The 22,464-nt window shown below is 58.6% G+C and overlaps 1 protein-coding gene across 8 annotated transcripts in view; it reads right to left on the reverse strand.

Annotated features, from left to right (window-relative positions):
• The window catches only part of MYO18A (myosin XVIIIA), an 84,645-nt gene that overhangs the window by 18,423 nt on the left and 43,758 nt on the right, over positions 1-22,464 (reverse strand). For 6 of the 8 annotated variants that reach the window (XM_024734652.1, XM_024734634.1, XM_024734624.1 and 3 more), the window contains 23 exons: positions 21,859-21,870; positions 21,073-21,249; positions 20,764-20,854; positions 20,313-20,505; positions 19,382-19,468; positions 17,189-17,330; positions 16,868-17,027; positions 16,474-16,660; positions 15,908-16,151; positions 13,453-13,562; positions 10,255-10,320; positions 7,068-7,196; positions 6,209-6,352; positions 5,730-5,819; positions 5,479-5,598; positions 5,169-5,280; positions 4,602-4,729; positions 4,116-4,270; positions 2,188-2,311; positions 1,899-2,099; positions 1,240-1,350; positions 663-767; positions 249-395 (listed from right to left, as the gene is read on the reverse strand). In XM_024734652.1, the coding sequence (XP_024590420.1) occupies positions 249-395; positions 663-767; positions 1,240-1,350; positions 1,899-2,099; positions 2,188-2,311; positions 4,116-4,270; positions 4,602-4,729; positions 5,169-5,280; positions 5,479-5,598; positions 5,730-5,819; positions 6,209-6,352; positions 7,068-7,196; positions 10,255-10,320; positions 13,453-13,562; positions 15,908-16,151; positions 16,474-16,660; positions 16,868-17,027; positions 17,189-17,330; positions 19,382-19,468; positions 20,313-20,505; positions 20,764-20,854; positions 21,073-21,249; positions 21,859-21,870 (3,035 nt within the window). The remainder of the gene's footprint in view (positions 1-248; positions 396-662; positions 768-1,239; positions 1,351-1,898; positions 2,100-2,187; positions 2,312-4,115; positions 4,271-4,601; positions 4,730-5,168; positions 5,281-5,478; positions 5,599-5,729; positions 5,820-6,208; positions 6,353-7,067; positions 7,197-10,254; positions 10,321-13,452; positions 13,563-15,907; positions 16,152-16,473; positions 16,661-16,867; positions 17,028-17,188; positions 17,331-19,381; positions 19,469-20,312; positions 20,506-20,763; positions 20,855-21,072; positions 21,250-21,858; positions 21,871-22,464) is intronic. The other 2 variants (XM_024734644.1, XM_024734617.1) reach the window with 1 other exon arrangement.

A 22,464-nucleotide genomic window follows, 5' to 3' on the forward strand; every position in this document is an offset into this window, starting at 1 on the left:
GTTTACTTCAGACCCCAGGGCTGTGATGCGTTGTGTGTGTACCGGCATCTCCTCCCGTGACAGGGGAGGTGGATGCTGGGCCCGTCCATACCATCCGGGGCTTGACAGTCATGCATATAGCATACGCAGACCCTGGGGAGTCTGGCTTCTCCCCACTTCCCTGTCACCTCCCTTCCCGAGGACTCAAGAACCACTGACAGGGGCAGGAGGGAGAGAGAGAAAGCTGATGACTTCCTGTCTGCAGGTACCTGGTTCTTCAGCTGGGCGATCTCCCTCTTGCTGGGTGCGTTGTTCTTCAGGTGGTCCAGCATGATCTGAGCATCTGCCAGCAGGGCCTTGGTGCGCTTCAGGTCTTTCCGGAGCCGCTTCTCTGACTCAAAGTCTCGCTGGTTCACCTGGGTGGACACCAGAAGCTGGGGCTCTGGGCTCTGCCCCGGGGCCTCCTCCTGTCTTCCCCAAGCCCACTCCTCACCCTACCCTCACTCTCAGAGATGCCTAATGAGCAATGACAGAGGAAGTGCCAGGATTATGCCAGCTGGTGAGAAACCCCAGTGTGCAGTGGATGTGATCACCCATCCCACAGGTGATGACAGCAGGCCCTACGGAACCAGCACCCCTCCTGTTCCCAGCTCTCCCTGCGGCAGCCAGCAGTCTCCACTCACCTGGTCACTGAGCGTGGCCACCTTGTTCTCCAGCTCCCGCTTTTCCCGCAGCACCTTCTGCTTGTCCTCATACTCCTCCTCGAGCTGTACTTCCATTTGCTTTAACTGGGAACAGGGGCCCATTCGTCCCTTCAGTGTCTGGCGCCAGCCAGCCCCTTCCCTGCTGGATCTTCCCACCCCGCGAAAAGAGTGGGGTGGTGCTGAGCATGGATGACCCCAGAGGGGCAGACCCTGAATTCAAAGTTCCTAGGGTTTCAAAGCGGCCTGGGAGGGAGAGGAGGGACGGCAGGCCATGCACAGGGGCCCAGGCCCGTGTGGGAGCCCTTGCTCCAGAGCCCTTGTGCCTGCTTCTTGGCACAGAAAGCAGGGGGCATTAACTCCTCAAGGGCCTGAGCTTCTCTACAGACCCTGAGAACACACATCCCAGCCAATGCCAGGATCCTGAGCGGAGATTCCTGGTTCTGAATAGCAATGGAAAATCGTGTGGCTAAGGTAAAGAAACAGAAAAGCCCTTACTTCAAAGCAGTGATGGGGGAACCGGCATTTATATTAGACGGGTAAGCGCCCATTGCTTTACCTTTTTCTGACACGACTGCCGGGCCTCCTCCACCTCCTCATCCCGACTCTCCATCTCCTTGGAATGGGTCTGCCTCATCCGCTCCATCTCCATCTCGAGCCGCAGCTTGGCCTGGAGGTGGGTGGGAGTAGGGACTGGGTTTCTTTCCCAGCAGCACCCTGACCCCTCCCCACTGCACCCTCATGGGCCGCTCTCCCCAGGCTTGGGAGCAGGGAACGTCTCTCTTTGCTCCCACCTTGTTTCTATGGCAAGTGGCTTCTCCAGAGAAGCTGAACTCCTTTCCTAGATGTCTGGCACAGGCCCAGAGAAGGCTGCTGGGGGTGGGGGCAGTCCTGCAGCTTTTCCACTTGGCCTCCAGGCCTTAGCTCCCTGAACTGACACGGTAGCTCAGTGGCAGGCTGGATGGGCTCATGGCCTTCCTGCTGCCATGCACTCTGAGCCCCTCACCAGTGGAGGTCAATTAAGATCTGTTCTTGTGGAAAGTACCATGAAAGCTTAATTATCTTCACACTGTGGTTGGCACAGATCAGGTGCTCCCTCAATACTTTGTGAATAAGAGAAGGAATGATTGACTGAATTTGGGATCTTGTCCTCCTCTGGCCCACACCCCGGGGTAGCTGTGGGGACGGCAGTGCCTTCCTCAGCCAAGCCCTCAGCACCTGCTCCAGCATCTGGATGGTCCCCGCCTGCTCATCCAGCTCCTCCTCCTGATCCTTGACCTTGGCCTCCAGGTCTCGGAGCTGTTTCTTGACCTTGGCCAAAGAGGCCTCATCCTTGGACTCTTGGGAAGAAATGTCCTGGAGCTCAGCCTCCAATGACACAACCTTCTGGGTGAATCCCGCAATGTCCATGTCTTTCTCCTGGAGCAAAAGAGAAGATGAGGCTGGCCCTGGGCTGGCCCGAGCCTGTGACGGGGTTGGGGTATGGATGATGGGAAGCCCCACGCACCTCCATCTGCTGCTTCAGGCTGAAAGCCTCGGCGAGGAGCATGTCCTTCTCCCGCTGCAGCTTCTCCCGCTGCAGCTTCTCCCGCTGGGCCTCCTCATGCGCCTGCGAGAGCTCACTGTCAAACCTGCGAGGGAGCGTGGCCATGGCGGCTCCATCAGATAAGGGAAGAGTCCAGGTCTCCAGCACCCAGAGGCCGCCAGGAAGTGGTGCCACAGATATGGATAGGACCCAAGTCAGGGGGAATCATGCAGCCTGAACTTGGGGCCAGTGGTCAGGTGACATTCAGGGGTCCCAGGTCAGGCCACCTAGGCCCTGCTGAGCAACCTGGTCTGGGATGGGGTGGGTAGGGATTTCATCACACAGGTCCAAGGAGCCTTTTCACCAGATGGGCCTCAGAGGGAACCACAGACTGCTTCCAGGGAAGAGGTGGACAGACTCCTCTCTGGCATTAAGTCTCGACCTTTTCCCTTTCAACAGATCAAAGAATGGGAAGAGGAACCAGGGTGAGGGCAGAGCGGGCATCAGAATGGGTAGAAATGGATGTCCTGCCATGTCTAACTCACTTTCTACAGTTCAGTCTGGCAACTTTAGATGGAGCAGCTGGCTGCTGCCCCACCTCTGAGCACCAGGCCCTGGCCAGGCCCACCTGCCCCAGCAGCACCCCTGTCACCCCCAGGACACCCCACACTAGGCTGGAGGCCCCAGTCCCACTGTGCCCGGCTGGCAGCATGCTTCAACGGGCACACGGTCCACGGTCGGGGGCCTCTTTCTTCACTTCTCCACTTCCCAGCCTTCCATTTCCTGCCCAGTGACGCTACAGAAGGAGCAAATTGCTTAAATTCCTCTTACCACCTTCACTGAAGAGCTAATCGGCTTCAGGGCAAAAACTGAACAGCTCACCCCCATCCCAACTCCACATCAAAAAAAAAGTAAGAAAACTCCGGGCAGCTGAAACCTAATAAGGTGCCCAGCGGGGAGTGCAGTGAGACGGTAACTAGGCCGAGCTGGCACCGTCAGGGGGGTGCTCTGAGCGGGGGCGGGGTGTCCCGCTAAGGGTGTCTGCCACTAAGTAAAAGGGAAGGTGGGGGTAAAGATGAGAACTAGGGAAGCAGAGAGTCACAGAGCTGGGAGGGAGAAATATAAGGCCTTCCTACCTCCCCCCACTCTCTGCAAAGCAGCAGCCTGGCAGGCCCGAGTGAGCCCAGGAGGCCGAGGGTAACCCTGTGTCACTGAAAGGACTCAGCCCTGCCATCCTCACCCCCAGGGGCGTGGGTGTAGGGCTGCCCCTTCACAAAGGCAACTGGTGGCTCTGCTGAGAACCCGACCCCTGCAGCGGGGAACCGGGTGCCGTTCCCACCCCCTGGGGCACGCTGCTGTTCCCAGGGTGTGAGGGTTCCTCCCTGTTACTAACAGAGGCATCCCATTCCCATCCCCAGCCAGGGAAATTAATTTAGATTGGATTTTCTCCTGTGAGGGCTACACCTGCCCCCCTTTGTGTCATTACATTTACCATAATGAGATGGAAGTGGCATGATAGTTTAACGACATTAGTCAGGAGAGTGTGTTTGTGTAGCTAAGGCAAGGGAGAGATGGGGAGCCGGGCAAGGGCAAGAGGCAGGGCCGCCGTGGAGAGGTTCCTGCACGGGCTCTGGCTGACACCCATCCTTCCTGGCCCCAGGCAGGGTGACAGCACATACTGAGGGGAGCATGTCCGAGAGCGAAGCCCTGAGCAGGCCGTCGGTGGGGCTGTGGTCTGCGTGCTCCTTAGGAGTGAGACTCTGACTCACATTCCAGGATGAGTGACCATGCAGGCAAAGCCGCTGGCCAAATTCAGGCCCCCTCTTCTCTCCTCCCCGGAGGGAGGCAGGGAATCCTGTCTCGGGCTGCTCTAGGAAGTCCGCTGCGTCCAGGGCAGGGGACCCACCCACCTCCTCTGTTTCTTCTCCAGCTCGTGGTTGCGGACCTGCTGGCCCTCCAGGTGCAGCTTGGTGTCCTGCAGCTCGGCCGTCAGCCGCTGGCACTTCTTCTTGAGCTGCTGCAGGGCCCGCTGGCTCTCATCACTATCTGCCTGCAGGTCTCCAAGCTAGGGGGCAAGATGGGGTGCAGGGTCAGCCGCCATTGAGAGGCCCAGAAGTATCGGTCAAAGAGGTGAGGCGAAGGAAGTGGGTGAATGAGGGGGAGATGTGGGGATGGGGGATGAAGTCAGGGTCGTCCAGGGAACCTAAGACACTCTTAACAATAGCTTGCCTTTGGTTGTCCCCCGAACCGAGAGGCGAACATGCCAACCCTTCCCCGTTGCTCCCAGGGCCTGCCTGGCTCCGGCCATTCCCTGGGCCAACACGTGGTGCCAAGCCCCTCCCAGCTTCTCCCAGCTCCTCCTAGGCACAGACCTCCGCTTCTTCCACCAGACTCACCCGCCTCTCCAGCTGCCTCTTGCTCTGCTGCTCCACCTCCAGCTTGTCCTCAAACTCCTGCTGGAGCCGCTTCTTGGTGAAGTCCACCTCCCGCACTGCTCGCTCATACTTCAGGCGCCACTCGCCACCTGTGGGGTGGGGGCAGACAAGGGAGGACCGAGCTGCTGAGAGTCCCTGAGAAGGGGCCGAGGGGACGAAGGATGGGGCAGCAGGTGGAGTCAGCTGGAGGGACTCAGAAAGGTCCCTGGAATGGTGGCTTCCTCCCAAGGCAGGAGGAGCCACTAGCTGGGAGAAGCCTAGAGAGGGTGATGTGGCCACGTGTGCTGTCTTCTCCCCAGGGACCGGCAGACCGTGGTCCTCAGACATCATCATTATCATGGCTGTTACCGCCCTCCACGATAATCGCCCGCACTTACTGGCACCTCTACTTTCTCATCAGTTTATTTCACGTAGCCTTAAAACAGCCCAACAGACAGGAGTGTGGTTTCCTAGGGGTGTGGTTTCCTAGGGGGGGGCATCAGAGCTTGCCACTCAGGCCACTTCCAAGTCCTCCAGCCTCTGACCCACCTGTGTCATCATCATCCACTTCCCCGTTGATCTCAGCTGCCCGGATGAGACGGGCCTCCATCACTTCCATTTCCATCACCTCCGTTTTCTTCTTCAGTGCGTCATACTGGGTCTGCAGAAGAGGAGGCTATGAGGTATGCCAATCCACCCCCTCGCGCAGTACCACCCGCGCCCCTGAACCACCGAGACCACAGTCATAAGCTTACCCGGGGCAGACTGGGGTGCTGGGCTGGTGGCAGAGGTGCCACCTGTCATTGGGGGAGCAGTGGGCACTAGAGTGCGACAGCCGCTAGCATGGTCCTGCCCTTACCTGCAGCTCCTTCATCTCCTTCTCAGCCCGGAGCCTCTCAGCGGTCTCCGCGTCCAGCAGCTGGGAGGCGGACTCTCCCGTGTTACGTTCATCCGTCAGCTCCGATGTCAGCTCTGAGATCTGTGGTTGGGGGAGGGAGTCGCCACCAGTTGAACTGCCTGCCTCACTCAGCTGGAACAGCAGTGGGGGGCCTCCTGGGCTGGGCGCCCTGCGGAGGTGGGCCGGTCTGTCTGGTGCTGGGAGGCACTCACCCGGGTCTCCAGCCGGTCACTGCTGAGCCGCAGCTCGTTCCGCTCCTTCTCCACCTTCTCAAGCTTGCTCCTCAGCTGCTGGATCTCTTCCTAGGGTGCAGTAAGGCGGGCAAAGTGAGCCAGAGGCACTGGGAGAGGTTGGGGCCCAGGAGCTGCACCCTTGGGGTGCATGAAGCTGGTGAAGCTCAGGCCGGGACACAAGGGCACTGGAAGCCACTGCCTCCCTGGGGCTCCATCCCTAGACCCTTCCCCATATGCTAAGGATGCTTGAGGTCTTATCCTAAGAGGATACCTAGGGGCTCAGCCAGCACCCCAGAGGGATGCCTTCTGTTTGCTGGGCATAGTTCAAGGATACCAGCTCTCTGGACTAAACAAAGGAGCACTTAGGAGCCCAAGAGAAGCTGGCAAAACTCTTGCCCACGTGGATCAACTACAGCCCTTCCCTCCCAGCAGCGTGGCCTTCCCAGGCTGTTACGTACGTCTTTGTTCCGGATCTGCTCCTCTGACAGTTGTACCTCAATGAGGGGTCGCACCGTGGTGAAGAGCTTCCACCAGGGCCAGTCCTTCACCCCTTTGTTCTTCTTGATGTTCTTCTGTACACAGCGAATGGCCAGGTCCTGGATCTAAGTTGGGGTGGGGCGTGGCACACAGCAGGCTCTCAGTCCTGAGCCCACCAGGACCCTCCCTACCACCAGCTCAGCTGTTGGGCTGCCCCTCTGGCCAACTGACCCCGAGTCAAACACTCCCTAAGCCACCCCTTGCCCCCAGCCTCCCTCCGTTCCTTAGAGAGTGGGAGGCAGACAGCCCGGCCCTGGGAGCACCGCACTGGGCGCTAACCGCTCCGCCATCATTAGGAATAACTTCGTCTGCCTTATTTGCTGCCTGATTATTTCCAGCACCCTGGCCTAGATGTGCTATAAAACCTAATCTTGCTGAAACACAAGAGTCGGCGGTACTGGCTGTTTTATGGACTTGCTAATAAGAAAAGGAGTCGCTGACGCAGCTCCTTAATCTTCACGGAGCAGCCTATGATCCGGAGCCCACCTTTGCCCGGGCCCTGCTCCCCACCACCCTAGCCCTCGGACCAGGCCACACAGCCCCATCGCTGGGTACACGAGCACTCTCGCTGGCACCGGGGAGCTGCCCATCCCCTGCCCTGGCCCAGAGCATGCTGCCCCTGGGATGTCCAGCCTCTTCTCCCCCAGGTAACGATAACTCATAGCCCCACGACCAGCCTCCTGGCCTGCACGTTCTCTCGAGTGTCCCTCCCCCACCCCAGGAACTCAGCTCTGCCCATCTAGGCTTAGGAGTGGGACGGGGATGTCCCTGGAGCAGCACCTTTTTCTTCTTGAAGTGCTGACGGGCCAGGTAGCCCCTGCAGGCTGCCTGGAACAGGGTCAGGTTCCTGCTGGTTTGTTCATCCCGCTGCTCCTCCAGCCGCGCCAGTGTGCCTGCCCGGAAGAACACCTGTGGAGAAGCGGGCCAGGTGAAGGTGGGAGCCTGGGCTGGCGGCAACCCGGCGGAGGAACAAGCAGCTGGTACAGAAAGCCAGCAGGCCCAGAGCGTGGCCCTTGGCCTGGGAAGAGCCTGAAAACCCCGGGGTCTAGGAGGAGGGAGGAAGCAAGAGGCTGAGGGAGGAGGGCCAGGCTGGGGGCTGGGGAGGCTTTGAAAGGGGAGGAGCAAGGTGGGAAAGAGATGAAAGGAGAGGGAGGCCGGAGGGAAGGTATCTGGGACAAGAAGGACGTGAAGCGGCGGCCGGTCATATGGGGAGATGCCCCTCAGCAACACCTATGGTGGCTTCTTTCCCCAGGGCTGCCAGCAGCACTGCCCACGCCCCTGTACCCACGGCCACTGCAGGCCCGCCACAGGCTCCAGCCGCCTCTGGCCTCCAGCTGCCTGCGATCAGGCGGATGGTGGTGTATGTGTTTAAGAAGGAAAAGGCCCAGGATGCAGTGCAGAGAAGGGGGAGGCCAGGGAGGGGGCCCCTCCTCTGCATCCTCCCGGCTCCGTTTCATGTCGGACTGTCTCCTCTTTCATGTGCCAACACCCTGCCCCCACACCCAGGTTTCATCTCGTGAAAGAGCCAGTGGAGTGGGTGAGGGTTGGCCCAGGCGAGGGACCTGTCACACGGGTTTGGGGGCTGGAGGGCAGGCGTGAGAGGGAACCAGCTGGATGTCCCCACACCCAGCCTTTCCTCTCACTCTTCAGTGCCCTGAGCTGGGATTGGGTAAAATGTTCTGTGCTAAGAGAAGAAGAAGAGGGGGAATCGTCAGGTGAAAAAAAGACTAGTATCCTTGCAGAGGGCAAAGGCCATCTAGGTATACACCACCTCCACCTTGCCCAGAAGACAGAAAATTCCCTTTTGTGGGGCAAAGAGAAGATGTGAACTCCACGGGAAACATTCAGAACCGATAGGCACGGTGTCCCCAGGCCTCGCTCCAGGGAAGAAGTGGGGAGAGAGCCCACACTTGCTGCTGAGAAAGCTCTGCCTCTGGCAGGAACCTAGTCCCCCGAGGCTGGCCTGGGAGAAAGCCAGCTCAGTCCTCTGCAACACGCGGGGCTGAGCGCCTGGGATCTCCCGTGGGTCTCGAGCCCTACCTGAGCCTCCGTTTCCCACGATGCGTGAGCCTGAGATTCCACAGGGGGTGTGAGAGACCCAAGTCCCCGGAGAGGGTGGGCCAACATGCTAGTGGTCAGTCTGACTAGGCAGACGTGAGGTGTCAGGGAGGGGGATGGAGAAAGGCCCAGAAATACACTGAGAAGCGAAAGGATGGTTTGGAGTCTAGAGCAGTGAGCCTCAAACCTCTCTTAACCGCTGTCCATTTGTGGGGTTGAGTCTTTTCGAGTATTAGGTGACATCTCAGGGCCATCTCTCCCCGTGAAACACACCTATCCATACACGTTTTACAAACATCAGGAAGCTCTCAGACACCCAAACTTCCCTGCCTGAACCCTCAGGGTCCTGTGGGCTCAGGTTGAGACCCCCTTTCCTCTGAAGCAATGGGACAAACACACAGGGAATCCTCACTCACCAGCCAGTACCAACCACAGCCCAGAAGCCCTGAAACTTCTCTCCCAAACCAGATGTCAGCAAACATCTGACTTTGCCCCTAGTTCTGCTCTGAGCGTGAGTGGGCCCTGGGGTTCTCCTGTTTCAGCCAGGCACCTGGGATGATGCAGAGAGTCGGAGAGGGCAGCTGGGAAGAGGACCAGTCTGTACAGGCCTTCTTCTACCCAAGACATACCTTGGAGGAGGTGCCAGCCCCTAGGCCAGCCAGCAGCGGCTCAGCCTGCCAGAGTTGACAGAAGCCCACCCAGGGAGAGAGCAAGAGGCTGCAGTGAAAAATCTGACTGCAGGCCTCCCAGGGAGGAAGCTCAGCTGGCCACTCCTGAGCTTAGAGACAGGTGGGGAGGAGGAGAGCAAGAAGGTGAGCCAGACAACGGCAGAGACCAAAACCAGAAAGATGACGCGGAAAGAGGCTGGGACCACAGAAGGCACAGAGGACAAGGAAAGCAGCAGAAAATAACAGATCTGAAACCAAGGAAGAGAGACCAACAGGGACAGCCACGGCCCAAAGGAAGAGGATAAACCAGGGACAGCACAGACAAAGACAGAGGCAGGGGACAGGAAACGGATCCCCAGTGAGGGAGGGGGCAGAGGAACCAAAACCATGACTCACAAGGCAAAGCAGGGAGAACAGAGCTGACAAGCAATAGGCAAGGCTTTTTTGCGAGCACCCCCTTCCACCTCATCCTCCCACGCATTCCTTCCCTCTCTGCTGACAGACAGACAGACAGTCCAGAACCCTCCCGGTGGCTCCCAACTGCTCTCCGTCCCACCTTGGCCCTTGAAGCACAAACGTGGATGCCACCTGTCAAGCCTCCCAGTCTCGGGAGACAGGGGTGTCCAGGCTCCCTGCCCCGCAGGGGGGACGCTCGGCGGGCCCTCTGGTATGGAGCGACGCGGCAGACTGGCACCTGGGGCCGGGTGTGCCTGCCTTTTATGCACGACGTTCCATTCAGGTGAGGAATTCGGCCTGTTGGACGGGTGGTGGCGGCACAGCCTCACCAAGCCCTGCTTGCTCTCTGGGACCCTGGCAGCCCCAGACGACTCACCCAAGGAGGCTCTGCCTTCCCGCCTCTCCCAGCTCTCCCTTCCGTCTTCCCTATTCCCCACACCAGGACTCAGGCCAATTCTGGGCCACCTTCTGACCCACTCCCTCCTGACATCACAGAGGTGTTCCGTGCACTGAACAAGCCAGTTATTCAGAGGGAGGGAGAGTCAAGTTTGCTGCAGCTGGAGTATTTTACTTCCTGGCCCCCAGTTCTGAAGGGGGCAGCTTGAGAGGAAGGGCAGCCCCAGAGTGGCTGGGGGGGAAGGGGGCTGGCGGGGGCAAGACCCAGCAGGGGCCCCAGGAGACTCCTGAAGTTGGACTGAGCAGGGAGAGCAGGAGGGGAGGGGCAGCCACGTGGACAAGTGTGACCAGAGAGTGAGAGCGGCTGCCTTCCTGTAGGGACAACTCACCCGGCTCAGGCCCATGCAGCAGCTGCTCTGCTCCAGGTCCAAGGACTCCAGCAGCTCCTCCACCGCCTACAGAGAGATGCCTCTGTCAGGGAGCCCACCCGGGGACTCCCCACCTCCACGCAGGGCTTCTCCCAGTCACTCAGCCCTTCCCGTCCTCCGTTCGGTCCGCTATTTATTCAGCGAGCACTTTCGGTGGCTTCTGCAGCGTCAGGCCCCTTGCTGGATTCCGGGGATATAAAGATGACTGCAAGAGGAACACGCTATCTTGTTGGGGAGTGAGACAAGAAAATTGGTGAAGTACACAGAGGAGGAGGCATCTAAGCCAGACAAGGGAGCTGTGGAAGGCACTCGGAGGAGGTGTTGCTTGTGCCGTCTTTAGATACAAGTAAGAATTAGCCAAAGTAGGGGTGAGGGCATTTCAGGCAGAGGTACTAGCATGCGCAAAGGCCTGAAAGCATAAGACAGCAGGGAGCACCGAGGAAACTCCAAGTAGTTCAGTATAACTGGAGGGTGGGGCGGGCAGCAGTTAAGGGGCAAGTAGATAGGTGGGCAGGGGCCAAAGGACGTGAGCCTGTGTGCTCCGAGAGCCCCTGGAGGGTTCTCTCGGGGAGGGGCATGGTCAGATTTGCTCTTGATAGAAATCCCACCGGCACGTGAGTGGAGGATGCATGGACCCCTTAGGCAGGAATCCATAGAAGAGAAGCCTAGAGCCTGACCCAAAGGGAGGAGAGGAGGGGGAGATGCGAGAGACCTTAAGGAGATGAAGCCTTGCCCGATGTGGGGGAGGGTTAGACGAGAGGGAGGAAGCTAGGGACACATGGAGGTTTCTGACTTGCGTAGTAATTAGTTAGTGGTGCCATTCTCCAAGGTAGGCAATACAAGAGAAAGAGTAGGTTTGGGAGGAGATATAATCAGTTTGGTGTGAGCGTGCTGAGTTTGAGGTACTATAAAGGCGTACAGGTAGAGCAGCCCAGAAAGCAGCTAGATAGAAATGCACGTCTGGCGTGGGAGAGAGGCCTGGGCTAGAGGCATTGATCTGGGAGTCATCAATATATATGCGGTAATTGAAGTGATGGGCATGAATGAGGTTGCCCAGGAAGAGGGTGTAGAATAGGAAACAGATAACGGCCAAGGAGGGAGTCTTAAAGAAGAGAGAGACCTTTACTTCAGGGGGGTGTGAAAGAAGGGAAGCTTAGAGGGACCGAGAAAGAAAGAACAGAGAGACAAGGGGAAAACCAGGAGTGGCATCAAAGAAGCTGAGCAGAGAATGTTTCAAAAAGAACAGAGCTGTCAACAGTCACACGTTGGCAAGAAGCACAGAAAAGTGCCCATTAGCTCTGGCAACATGGAGGGCTTGGGAGGACAAGACCAGTCCCAGGTGTCGGGGGTGGCAACCAGGCAGCCACCGGTGGAGGAATGAATGGCAGTGGAGCAAGGGCAGCAAGAGGAGACTAAGTGTCGATGGTGCAGGGCACGAGGGAGGGTTGATGGAAGGCTCCTTTCTGAACGTAATGTCTGTGGAACGTTTCTCCACTGAGAGAAGAGCCGGCAGAGAAGGAGAGGCCGGAGGAACAGGAGAGAGAGAAGACATATCGCTGATGGAGCAGGTCTCCAGAGAGGCCAAAGGGAATTGGTTCCAAAGCACGGGAAGAAGGGACTGGACAAGGGGAGGGAGGATACCTCTCCCACCCAGACAGGAGGGCTGGGGAAGAAGGAGGCACCTGGAGAGGAGTGTACAAAGGCAGGAGGAAGTTGGAGCCTCGATTTTATCAGCGTTTGGAGGCAAGGTCCACTGCTGGGAAGGTGCAGTGGGGGAGGATTTGAGGAGAAAGACGGAGAATGGAATAGCAGAGAAGGAGCTCGGAACAGGGGCCAGGTAAGGATGGAGCACGTGGAAAATGGGGCCCAAGGGTCCAGTGAGCCTGGAGACCATGAACCTATAGGAATTTAAGTCCCTGCAGTTGTATAAATTTCTCCCACAGCCCTTTGGGAGCCCCAAGCCAAGGAGAGCAGACGTCCAAAGGCGGCCCTTCAGGGCTGGGATTGAGCAGGGAAGGTGCTATGGGAGGCTCAGGAGAGCTGAGCGTGAGGAAGGCCGAGTGACCGGAGGGCTGGACCATGGCGTCGAGACTGAGAGGAAAAGGAAGTGAAGTCAGAAGGGAATGGACAGAGCAGAGAAAATGGAGTGGGGTCCAGAAATGAGCGGTGATGATGGAGTCACAGAGCCGGTGTCCTGAGGAAGAAAGGGGTCAGATGCACAGGTAGGAGGCTGTGGTGAGAGATTTCAGGAGCGGAGAATTTCCAGGGATGATGAGGTGCTGGGTGCAGCCATGAGGGGGAGGCGGGAATGGAGGTCAAGGGTGAGAGAGAAGGGGGTGTGGGTGGGTCATCTATAGCCACACCAAGGTCACCCTGCACACTGGCAGGTCCTGGATGGAGAGGGTAGGGAGAAGGTCTTTGAGGCCTCCATCAGTGTGGGTCTGTGACTCGGGGGGCAGCAGGAGGCAGGGGGCTTCCTGCCCTGTCCTGCACAGCATTCTCTCTTTGAGGAGAGCCGTCCTAAGGCCTGAGACGCCTTCTGAGTCAGGCTGAGTGCCTGAGGCCAGAGCACAGTGCGGGAGGGTTCCTCGGCTCAAGGAGCCCTTTGGCTCCCTGAGGAGTTGCCTCTGGGGATCAAGGTGACAGCCGAGAACGGCAGGGAGACATCCCTTCACACAGCCAGAAATTCACCAACCTGGCTGACAAGGGGCCTGCCCTGGGAGCCTTAGTTAATTGGCTAATTAATTAATTGCCTACTCCTGTATCTTTCCTATTGGCAAATACGATATACATTGGTGTGGAGGTCAAGGCTGAGGGGCCCGGGTGCTACCAGTGGGGCACCCAAAACACTAGTTCTAATCTGCCACCTGGGAGGCTCTTGGGTGATAGTCTGGCTCACCGGAGAGCAGACACCCTCAGCTCGGGCCTTTAAAGCGGGTGGCTCTCCTGTGATTCCTACAGTCCGTCTGTGCCCCGGGCTGCCGTCCCCCCACCGCCATAGCCTGGCTGCCATGTGTCCCTGGCCTGGCCCTGGTTGGGCAAAACCAGGCACCTGACCCAGGGCCAGCCTGGCTCTCTCTAGGGGAGGAAGGGCAGCTGCCTGGAGGGGTCTGAGCAGAGGGAGGAGGGTCTGGCGGGGCCGTGGGGACCCAGACCTACCCGCTTTTCATCCACCACAATGTAGTTGCGCCCGTGTTTCTTGGTCAGGTGCGGGGCCAGGACGTCGAAGCGGCGGCGGAACTCAGAAAACACCATGTGGTCAGGGTAACCTAGGGAGAGAGCGGCCCGGAGCCAGGCCCGTCAGCCTCGCCTGCTCCCAGAGCCCCCAACAACCACTGGTGCCCAGGCAGAGTCACCTGAAAGGGAAGAGACTGCGGGGGGAGGAGAGCCCGCGGTCGAGGTCGCCCCGGGAAAGGAGAGTGGAGAGGAAGGAGGCAGGGGCGACGGACAGGAGGCCGGAGGACAACCAGGCTGCCCCACGCTGGGACTGCGGGGATTAAACAGGGAACAGGTTCTTTTAGAAGGAAGCAACTTCCTTGTCAGTGAGCATGCAAACGGGGGACGGCTGACCACCTGGAAGGAATGCTATGGAGCTAAGAGCCTGGATGACCCCTAAGATGCTTTCTAGCCTCCAGGTCTATGACTCCGTGATAACCCAGAGAAGGATGTCTTGAGGACTTAATAAGAAAAAAAAAAAAAGAAAATAGGGCATCGGAGAATAGCAGAGAGGAGAAGTGCAAGGGCTTAGGGTTGGAATCCTGCCCTGGTTCTTGCTATCATGTGACCTTGGACCAGTCACTCAACCTGAGTCTCGGTTTCCTCATCTGTAAATGGGGGCCCTAGCACTTACCCTACATGGTAGTCATGGTGCTTAAATGGGAAAATGTGTAGAAAGCACAGGTTGGCTCACTTGGTGGGTGTTCAGAAAGGGCTCCCTTCCTGCCACCTTCCTGACCTTGGGCCCTAGGCCCAAGGTGACCAAAAAGGCTTGTAGATTCCCTTTCCCTAAAGAGTGTTACCTCTAACAGAGATTCCCTACTGTCTGGGCTTGAGGCTGGGGCAAGGTCAGGATTGTGGCTAGCGAGAGGTTACCCTGAGGCACCCCGAGGACACCAGAGCCCACGGCAGTGGACCAAGAGACCCACTCCTATGGAATCACAGAATTTCAAGCCAAAAAGAGGTCTTAGACCAGATATAACTCAGCCTCCAGACGTGGAAACTGAGGCCTGAGAGGGGGAGTGACTGGCTTGCTCAGGGTCACAAAGCCTGCGGCTGGAGGCAGAGCTGGACTCCAAACCCAGGCTCCTGACAGCCCGTCGGGGGCTCGCTCCACCTCAGCGGCCTAGCTGGCTCTGGGAAGCCCTCCAACTGCGAGATGGGGCTGACGCATGTGCCTGATGATTGAAACAGGAGGCGGGGGCCACTGAGGGGCCAAGACAAAGTGAGCTATTGATTGTATCTGAATTGCAATTAAATTGATGGGCCGGGATAGCAGGTCCGGACGCCTGGCATCTTAATTAATCATCAGCGCCATCGATGGTGGCTGGGGGCTGGGGGAGGAGAGGGGGTCTGCTGCGGCTGGCCTCATCGATCTGCTTGTCTGAGTAAAGCACATTGATTTTGGTTCAGAGCGGTAACAATCTGGTTTTGAAATAATAAACAGCAACTCCTTACCAAGACGTGGGGACAGATCGATGATTTATTTAGAGCAGGGCTGGGAGCCCGTTTCCTGGCTTTGGCTGCTAAGGAAGTGACGGTGCCCCCGTGGAATGCCTCAAGGGGACCTGGCTGTGGGTCGGTGGGAGCCTGCACGCTCTTCTAGCTAAGGGAGAAAAGGGCGGAAACCTGGCAATTCATAACTTTTCAGGCAAACGAAACCCTACTCAGAAACTGGTCTGTTTCAGTCAAATCCTGCTCTGCCACTCACGCGCTGTGTGACCTTGGGCAAGCTACTTAACCTCTCTGAGCCTCAGTCACCTCATCTGGGGATGATACTGGTACCTACGTCTCATGAAGTTGTTGGGAGGATTAAATGAGTTACTATGTGGGACGAGTTTAGAATAGTGTCTGGTATACCGTAAATGCTCTAAGGATGCTAACTACTATTGTTATCGTCCTGTCTGGCCCCTCGTCCAGATGGGTCCATAAAAAGGGTCTGTCTGACCTTTCTTGGGAATTCTAAGTTCTTCAGAAAGATTTAACACTTCATTTCTCATTGCAGGGCTGGCCCACTCTCAGAGGCAGTTGCTCCACAAGGACACTGAGGCTGCTGCTGTGGGCAGAGCTGACCTGTCCAAACCAGGGAAGGCGGAAGGAGGGAGCTGTGGGAACAGGGCATGTGGGCTGGGCAGGGGAGGGGATGAGGAGGGCTGGAATGTGGAAGGGAGAGGATGGTCAGCAGGCTGGCAAGAAAAAGAGAAAGGAACAGACTGGGCTGGAGAGATGCGAGGAGAGACCCCCAGAGGAGGCAGCAGCAGAGATGAGGGATCTAGGGCCAGTCGGAGGTGGGGAGGAGCAGCACCCCTCCAGCCCCACAGGCCCTGTTAGGGAGGTGGGGAGGGGCAGGGGCAGCTCTAGGAGGGAGAGGTAGGAGTTGAGAGGGAAGGGGCCCCACCTTGGCGGTACATGCGCACGGCATCAAGCAGGCGGGAGCCTCGAAGCTGGGCGCGGAGCAGGGGCACGTCCAGCTGCAGGAGCCCGGCCTCGCAGTGGTCTCCCGGGGGCAGGTCCAGCTCACTGCTACAGCTGACTCTGCGGGAGTGGGCAGAACGGGGCTCCCCCGCCCAGCCCTCTGCCACAGGCAGGAAGCAGTGCACGAAATGCAGCTTTGACTTCTTGATGGTGTCAATGAGGGCGTCCTGCCAAAGGGGAAGGGACAGCCTTCAGTGGGCTCTGACAGCCCGAGCCAAGAGACCAGGGACCGGCGCCAGCGTCTCCGCTCTGTGCAGGATGGCAGGTGTCCCACCCCTGGCTGGGCAGGACGTGCTAAGCCTGGACAACCCTGCCCGTACTAGGCCCGGGGGGCCACGCACAGCGGGTAGCACTGCAAGAGGACCCCACCAGCAGCAATCAAGGTGAGTGGGCTGCTGAGTGAGCTCTGGGGACCTGAGTGTGCCCAGAAGGCCCCGGCCCCCTGCCAGCGGTCGGGAAGTGCCCCGGGGCCCGCACTGGCACACTTACCACCTGCAGCCTAATCTGGATGCACAGGGACTTCTTCTTGACGGCCGCCATCCCTGTGGTGAAGGTCTTCCGCATGCTGGTGGCCCGGCGCAGCGCCAACTGCGAGCCGCCCTCCAGGCCCGCAATGGAGCCTGAGAGCACCGTGGCGCTGCCCGCCCGGCCCAGAAACAGGTTGCTGATGATTTTTCTGCCAGAGGAGGAAAAGGAGGGAAAGAAGTCATATTCAGGCAGCAGTAGAGGCCGTTCCTCTTCCCAGCTCCTAGGTCACCGTGGCCGGGGGCCTGGGTTATCTGGGCTGGGGCTGCACGTCTCACACCCGACAGAGACACTACAGAGAAACCCTCAAACAGCAGGAAGAGAAAACCGGGGTGGGTGGACGGAGTGGTGTTCTTACTTCTGGGAGTCCTGCAGGAGCCGGGGGGCGTTCTGGGTGGCCGGGTTCTGCTTGGTGTAGCTCAGCCAGCCGGCCGTGTTGTACTCCACCCAGTTGGTGCCATGGCTGTGGCCCAGGAGAAAATGGTGTGGTTTGCTGCTGCGCAGGAGGGGGCTTTGGCCTGAGGGCGGGGCAAGCAAGGTTCAGGTCATCAGGGCACAGGTCCCCCAAAAGCCCATGGATTCAGTGAGCCCCCCAGGCAGTGCCGACTGGACCCATATATACATAAATGGGTTCTCAGGAGAGGAAGCAGAGGAGCCGCCCTCCAGGGTTGCCACCTACCTTTTCGGTCACCTTCCTGGGGGCCATAGTAGGAGAAAAGGCGCTCCAGGAGGGCGTCCTCAGTGGCCCCTGGCACCAGCACCTCCTCTTCCAACAACCATAGCAGGCCCTTCGCCTCATCCGTGTGGGCCAGCGAGCGAACCTATGCAGAAGGAAAGAAAGCCCGCAGTGTCACATGGAGCTGCGTGAAGGGGGCTAGGACCTGTGGTCCCGACCGCACACCATAAACATGCTACACAGATACACACGCTACAGCTCCTGCCACTCATGGCTGACATTCTGTGGAGCAGGTGGCCAGCAAGGAGAAAGCAGGGCCAGAAAGAGATCAGAGAGAGAAGCCCATAGCACAATATGACTCCTAGGACCTGTGTCCTGAGTCCCCAAAGACTGAAGGCTTCTTATTGATGCAAGCTCACATCCAGAGCCTCTCCTCCATCCTCAACCCCTTGGAGAACAGGGGGGCTTGGGTGAGCCCCGCGTTGCCCTCACTCTCTGGGCATCACCTCCCACACAGATTAAAGGAGATGAGGTCTTTAAGGCCCTGAGCACAGGGCATGGCCCAAAGGAAGCTGTCAACAAGAGACAGCGGTGATTAATCCTGGTTCCCCGCCCGAGAGGGGAGAACCCAGAGAGGGCTCGGAGCACTGCAGGTGGGGTCACTACAGGGTGATAAACTCAAGTGCCAAAAGCCTAAGACAGTTGACTTAATGGCTGTGGCAGCCAAAATGGGCAGAGCTGGGGTGCCTGGAGAGCAGGTGTCCCCATCTAAAGGGAACAGCCACCACTCAGGAGCAGCCAACTGCTGTCCTGGAAGAACGGTGGCCTAGTGTTGGCAAATCTTCCAGCTTTTCAAGAGAAGGCGGAAATACTGAATTCTGATTTCTAATTCCCCATGCAAGCCAAACAACCAAGTGTGAAGGTGCCTTTTTTATGGAATTCCCAGGTCTTCCTTGGGCAAGGAGGACTCTGGCCTGGCCTCTAGGGACTGGGGACAAGAGAAGTGAGAAGTGCCCTTTTCCCTCTTTGACCCAAGCTGCCCAAGGGAGTCTGTGTGCTGATCAGGAGGACACAGAAGGTGGCCGAGGACCGATGGGCAACTAAGGCCCCCGAGCAGCTGGAGCTGTATGGCAGGAATGAGCAAGAAGCCACTGGATGGTGAGTGGCAGGCTGGGCACTGAGGGGCTCCCGTGCCCAGAGGTGGAGCTGCCCGATGCCAAGGCCCATCAGAAAGGGGAGAGCAAAGGAGGGAAGGGATGGCCAAGCCCCATTCAAACACACTATCTGACCCACCACTGCTCCTAAGCCAGCCGGGTCAACTTGCCCACACCTCCTGGGAATGGCAAAGGCTCTTGAGGGACGCCTTGGCAGGGGCCTAGGTGTCAGGAAGAAAAGCCAGCTTCCCTGGGGAGATGTGGGACTTGGGCACTTGAAGCACTTGTCCCGGGGGACGCTCATTCTCCCGGGGCCCCACCCCCTGGGCCAGGGCCTTCCCGCAGGGAGGCGGGAGAGAGGTGGGACTCAAAGCAGAGGAGGGAGGTCAGCAGCCTGGCAAAAATGCCAGTTCTCCAATAAAGCGCCTTATGCAGCTTCCCTAATTGAAGACAATGGCCAATGCCAAGCGCTCACCAGGCAGCCAGTCCCCCAGGCAGCAAGGTGCCCAAGACGCTTGCCCAAAGGGTGACAAGGCCCGTCCCCAGACTGAGCGGCGAGGACTCACACCCACACAGCCCCTCAGTGGGCATTTTATATCTGGGTACTGTTTCTGCGTTTGGGTGAATGCCACCTCCTCGCCCTGCTCTGCTAGGCTGCACCGGTCCTCCGCTTGGGGACAATGGGAGGGGATGACTGTGTCCTCTGGGTCCAGCCAGGCCCTCACCACTGAGGAGGTGGTAACAGGGCTCCTGGCAGACACACTGGAGGCACGGCTGGGACAGGGCCTGAGCTCAGACACCCGTGGGTGGTGCTCCCCACTGCACCAGGGCAGAAGGAAGTGCCACCTTCCCGGCCAGACTGGCTGACAGCTGAGGGAAAGGGCGCACAGCTCGAAAGCGCTTGGTGTCTGGGCCAGACTGCTGGGCCCCCCAGCCCATAGTGTCCCCACGCAGCAGCAGCTCATATGGGGAGGGCTCTACCAAGGGAGAGGAATGGGAAGGGCAAGAAAAGGCCAGCCCAGGCCCTCCCTGGAATTCCTACCAGGGACTGATGGGAGGCCTGGTCCACGGCGGCCACAGAGTCACCTGTGGCTGGCTCCAAGTCGTCAAACGCCAGCTCGATGTTCTCCTAGGAAGGAAGGTGGGGAGGTAGTGAGCACAGGGCCGTGTGTGGGGTGCAGCCCTAGGAGCAGGCCAGGTGGGGACGCTGGGGTCAGCAAGTCCAATGTCCCATCCGAGCAGGAGCTCCCCTCCAACAGCCCGACTGACAGATGCTCACCACCTCTCAAGGCACCGCATTGTGTCTTGGGACAGCTAACCTTCTCCTAACCTCCTTATACAGCGAGCTAAAGTCACGTACACACTCCTGTCACTCCCACCTGCTCGTTAGGCTGCATGGAGTTAGCCCACTCTCGATTTCACACACTCATCCTTGAAATACTTGAAGACAACTGTCATTTTCCTCCTGAATCTTCTCTCACCCAAGATAAATATTCTCCCCAGCTTGTTCAACTCACCTCCACTTGAGGTAGGATTTCCAGATCCATCCGGGACACCCTTTTATGGGGGCAGGGGGGCTAAATAATCAGTCACCATACCAACAGCTCAGGAGACAGGGAAGGCCAGGCCCGACACACGTGGAGGGAGGAACTGCACGGTGGCAGTTCACGGGGCCTAGGCAGGTGCCTTGAAGGTGGGCAAAGAGGGGCTCCCAGGGACCCTGAATGCATCTTCAGCTTCTTGGAGAGCAAACTCTCCATAAAGGAAGAACGTAGCCTGGGCAGGAAAAGCGTCCTGCTCCAGAGACCACAGGGGGACATAAATGTCAGAGGGTAAAGGGCTGGGAAGGGAGCAGCCAGCAGGGAAGGGGGTACCTTGCTGCATCCACAGATGCCTCCCCCCCACACTGAGGGTGCCAAGGCCAGAAGGTGAGCCTGGGGGTGTTAGGCGGCAGGGGCAAGGTCAAGTGCTACCTCCTTGTATCTTTCCAACTCCTGCACAAAGGTGCGCTCGTGGAAGAGCCTCTGCAGCCGGTCCTGGGTGTAGTTGTGGCACAGCTCCTCAAAGGAGGCCCCGCGGGCCGACCCACCCTGCTCAGGGTTCTGGAAGCCGGGAGTGTCCACAATCATCATAGAGCAGAGTGAGTGCTGGCTGGACTTGAGAGCCCTTCACAGGGAGAGCCTGGGTCAGAGCTGCCCAGGGTAGTGCCCCCCGTGCCCAGGTCGCTCACCCCGCCCCCATCCCCCTCCCCACCCAGGTGCCCAGGACCCGTGGGGAGGACTTGCCTCTCCTGCCTGCAGGGACAGTGAGCCCTCTGCTGGTGGAGGATGGCTCTGCCTCAGCAATCACACAAGCCCAAAGGCATCAACCCCACCTTTGTCAAGGCAGCAAGATGAGAGCTCCTAGGCCCTGCCTGGCGCTCACCTGTTCACCAGGGAGATGAGAAGCGTGAAGAGCTCGCTGTAGAGGCCGGACGCCATGCCCTCCAAGCACTCCAGTGCACTCAGTTTGGGGCCTGTGGGCAGGAGGGTCAGTTCTATCTCCAGGTCCCTGGGACTCCCCACCTGGGTGTGCTCCCTACCCACCCAGGCCAAGGCAGCATGGGGCCCTGGGGCTGGGCCTCTCCCCCTAATGGGAGCATCTATTCACCCCAGGAGTTTGCCCACCCGAGAGATGGCAACGAGCCCAGGAAGAGGCCTCCAATCACTTCCAGCAGCCAAGGGGCTCGGGTACCTGTGCCGTCCCCCAGGCTGCTCTCCTCGGGGCCCTGGCGGAAGGAGGTGGAGCGCTGCAGGGTGCCGCCCTGGTGCTGGTGCTTGAAGATGGCCGAGGAGAGCTCTTCCAGGCTGCAGCCCAGCAGGTACGCGGCCTTCTGGGCCCACTCGTGGCGGGCAAACTGCCTGCGCCCAGCTATGGGGTAGAAAAAAGGACCTGACGTCGTGGGTCTTCCTCCTTAGACTGTTTGCTGACCACTGTGCCCTTCAGCTCCCTTGCGCCCATAGCACTAGGGAGCAGGCATCTTCCAGAGGGAAAAAAAACGAGCCCTGATGACACCAGCAGGGCTTCAGGCAAAACAGGGAGCGCCAGCAGCTGCCAGCGCTTCCTGTGTCCCTTGGGGTTGGAGAGAACGAGCAGGTCCTAAAAGAGGAGGTAACTCCACACTGCGGCCACCAGAGGGCTCCCAATCAGCTGCAAAAACCCCTTTAGAGGGCTTGGCCCCAGGCGCCAACGTGGGGAAGGACAGAGCATGAGCCAGCCCACCTAGGATGAACACAGAACTGCCCGTGCCTGGTGGGGGAGTATCAGGACAGCACTGGTGTCTCCCCCTTCCTTGAACGCATTAGGACCCTCCCGAATGCGTCCGCCAGGGGAGACCGCAAACATCCACTGTGGCCCAACAGTGGAGAGGCGAGGAAAAACTGCAGGGGAGAGGGAACAGCCCACGCGGGCAGACGCGCCTCAGCCGACACGTGTCTAATCGCGGCAATTAGGGAAAGCTAACAAGAAACAAGGTTTTACCTTCGGCAGCTTCTGTAAGGCAAAGGACCAGCATGCAGCATGCAAAGAAAAACAGCATGTTAGCAAACAGTCATCAGCTGAGCCTGCCAGGCCCAGTGGAAGGGCCCGTGGGGGTGGGGCTTTGGGAAGATGAGCAGGAGAGAAAACACAACCCCATTCAGACTCAGAAATGCAAAAACACACACGCGCGCCCGCACACACTCACAGCCTCAAAGGAGTATGTTTATGGATGTGATCACACTGACACACAAGGGAAGAGACCTGCAAAGACTTTCTATCACACACACATGTGCACACATGCTCCCCCCCCACCCCAGAAAATACTGGAAGCTCTGAGGAGGTAACAGACACTGCTCAACAAGGTCCACGTACTGACGCACCCAGAGCTCTCCACCTGCAGTCAGCGCTGAGTAGGGTTACAGGAAACCTGCACTGTTACCTCCTTGGAGTGAAAGAACTTCCTCAAGACACAGCCACACAGCCACCCACCTGCCCACCTACAAGTGTGGAGACAACTTCTTTAACTCAGAGTCTGCTTCCTCTTTGGCAGGGATGTAACCTGCTGGGATCATAAGGAACCTAACACCCAGACTCATGTTCCTCCCT

The sequence above is a fragment of the Neophocaena asiaeorientalis genome, unplaced genomic scaffold (assembly GCF_003031525.2).
Source record: "Neophocaena asiaeorientalis asiaeorientalis breed wild unplaced genomic scaffold, Neophocaena_asiaeorientalis_V1.1 scaffold129, whole genome shotgun sequence".
NCBI lineage: Eukaryota > Metazoa > Chordata > Mammalia > Artiodactyla > Phocoenidae > Neophocaena > Neophocaena asiaeorientalis.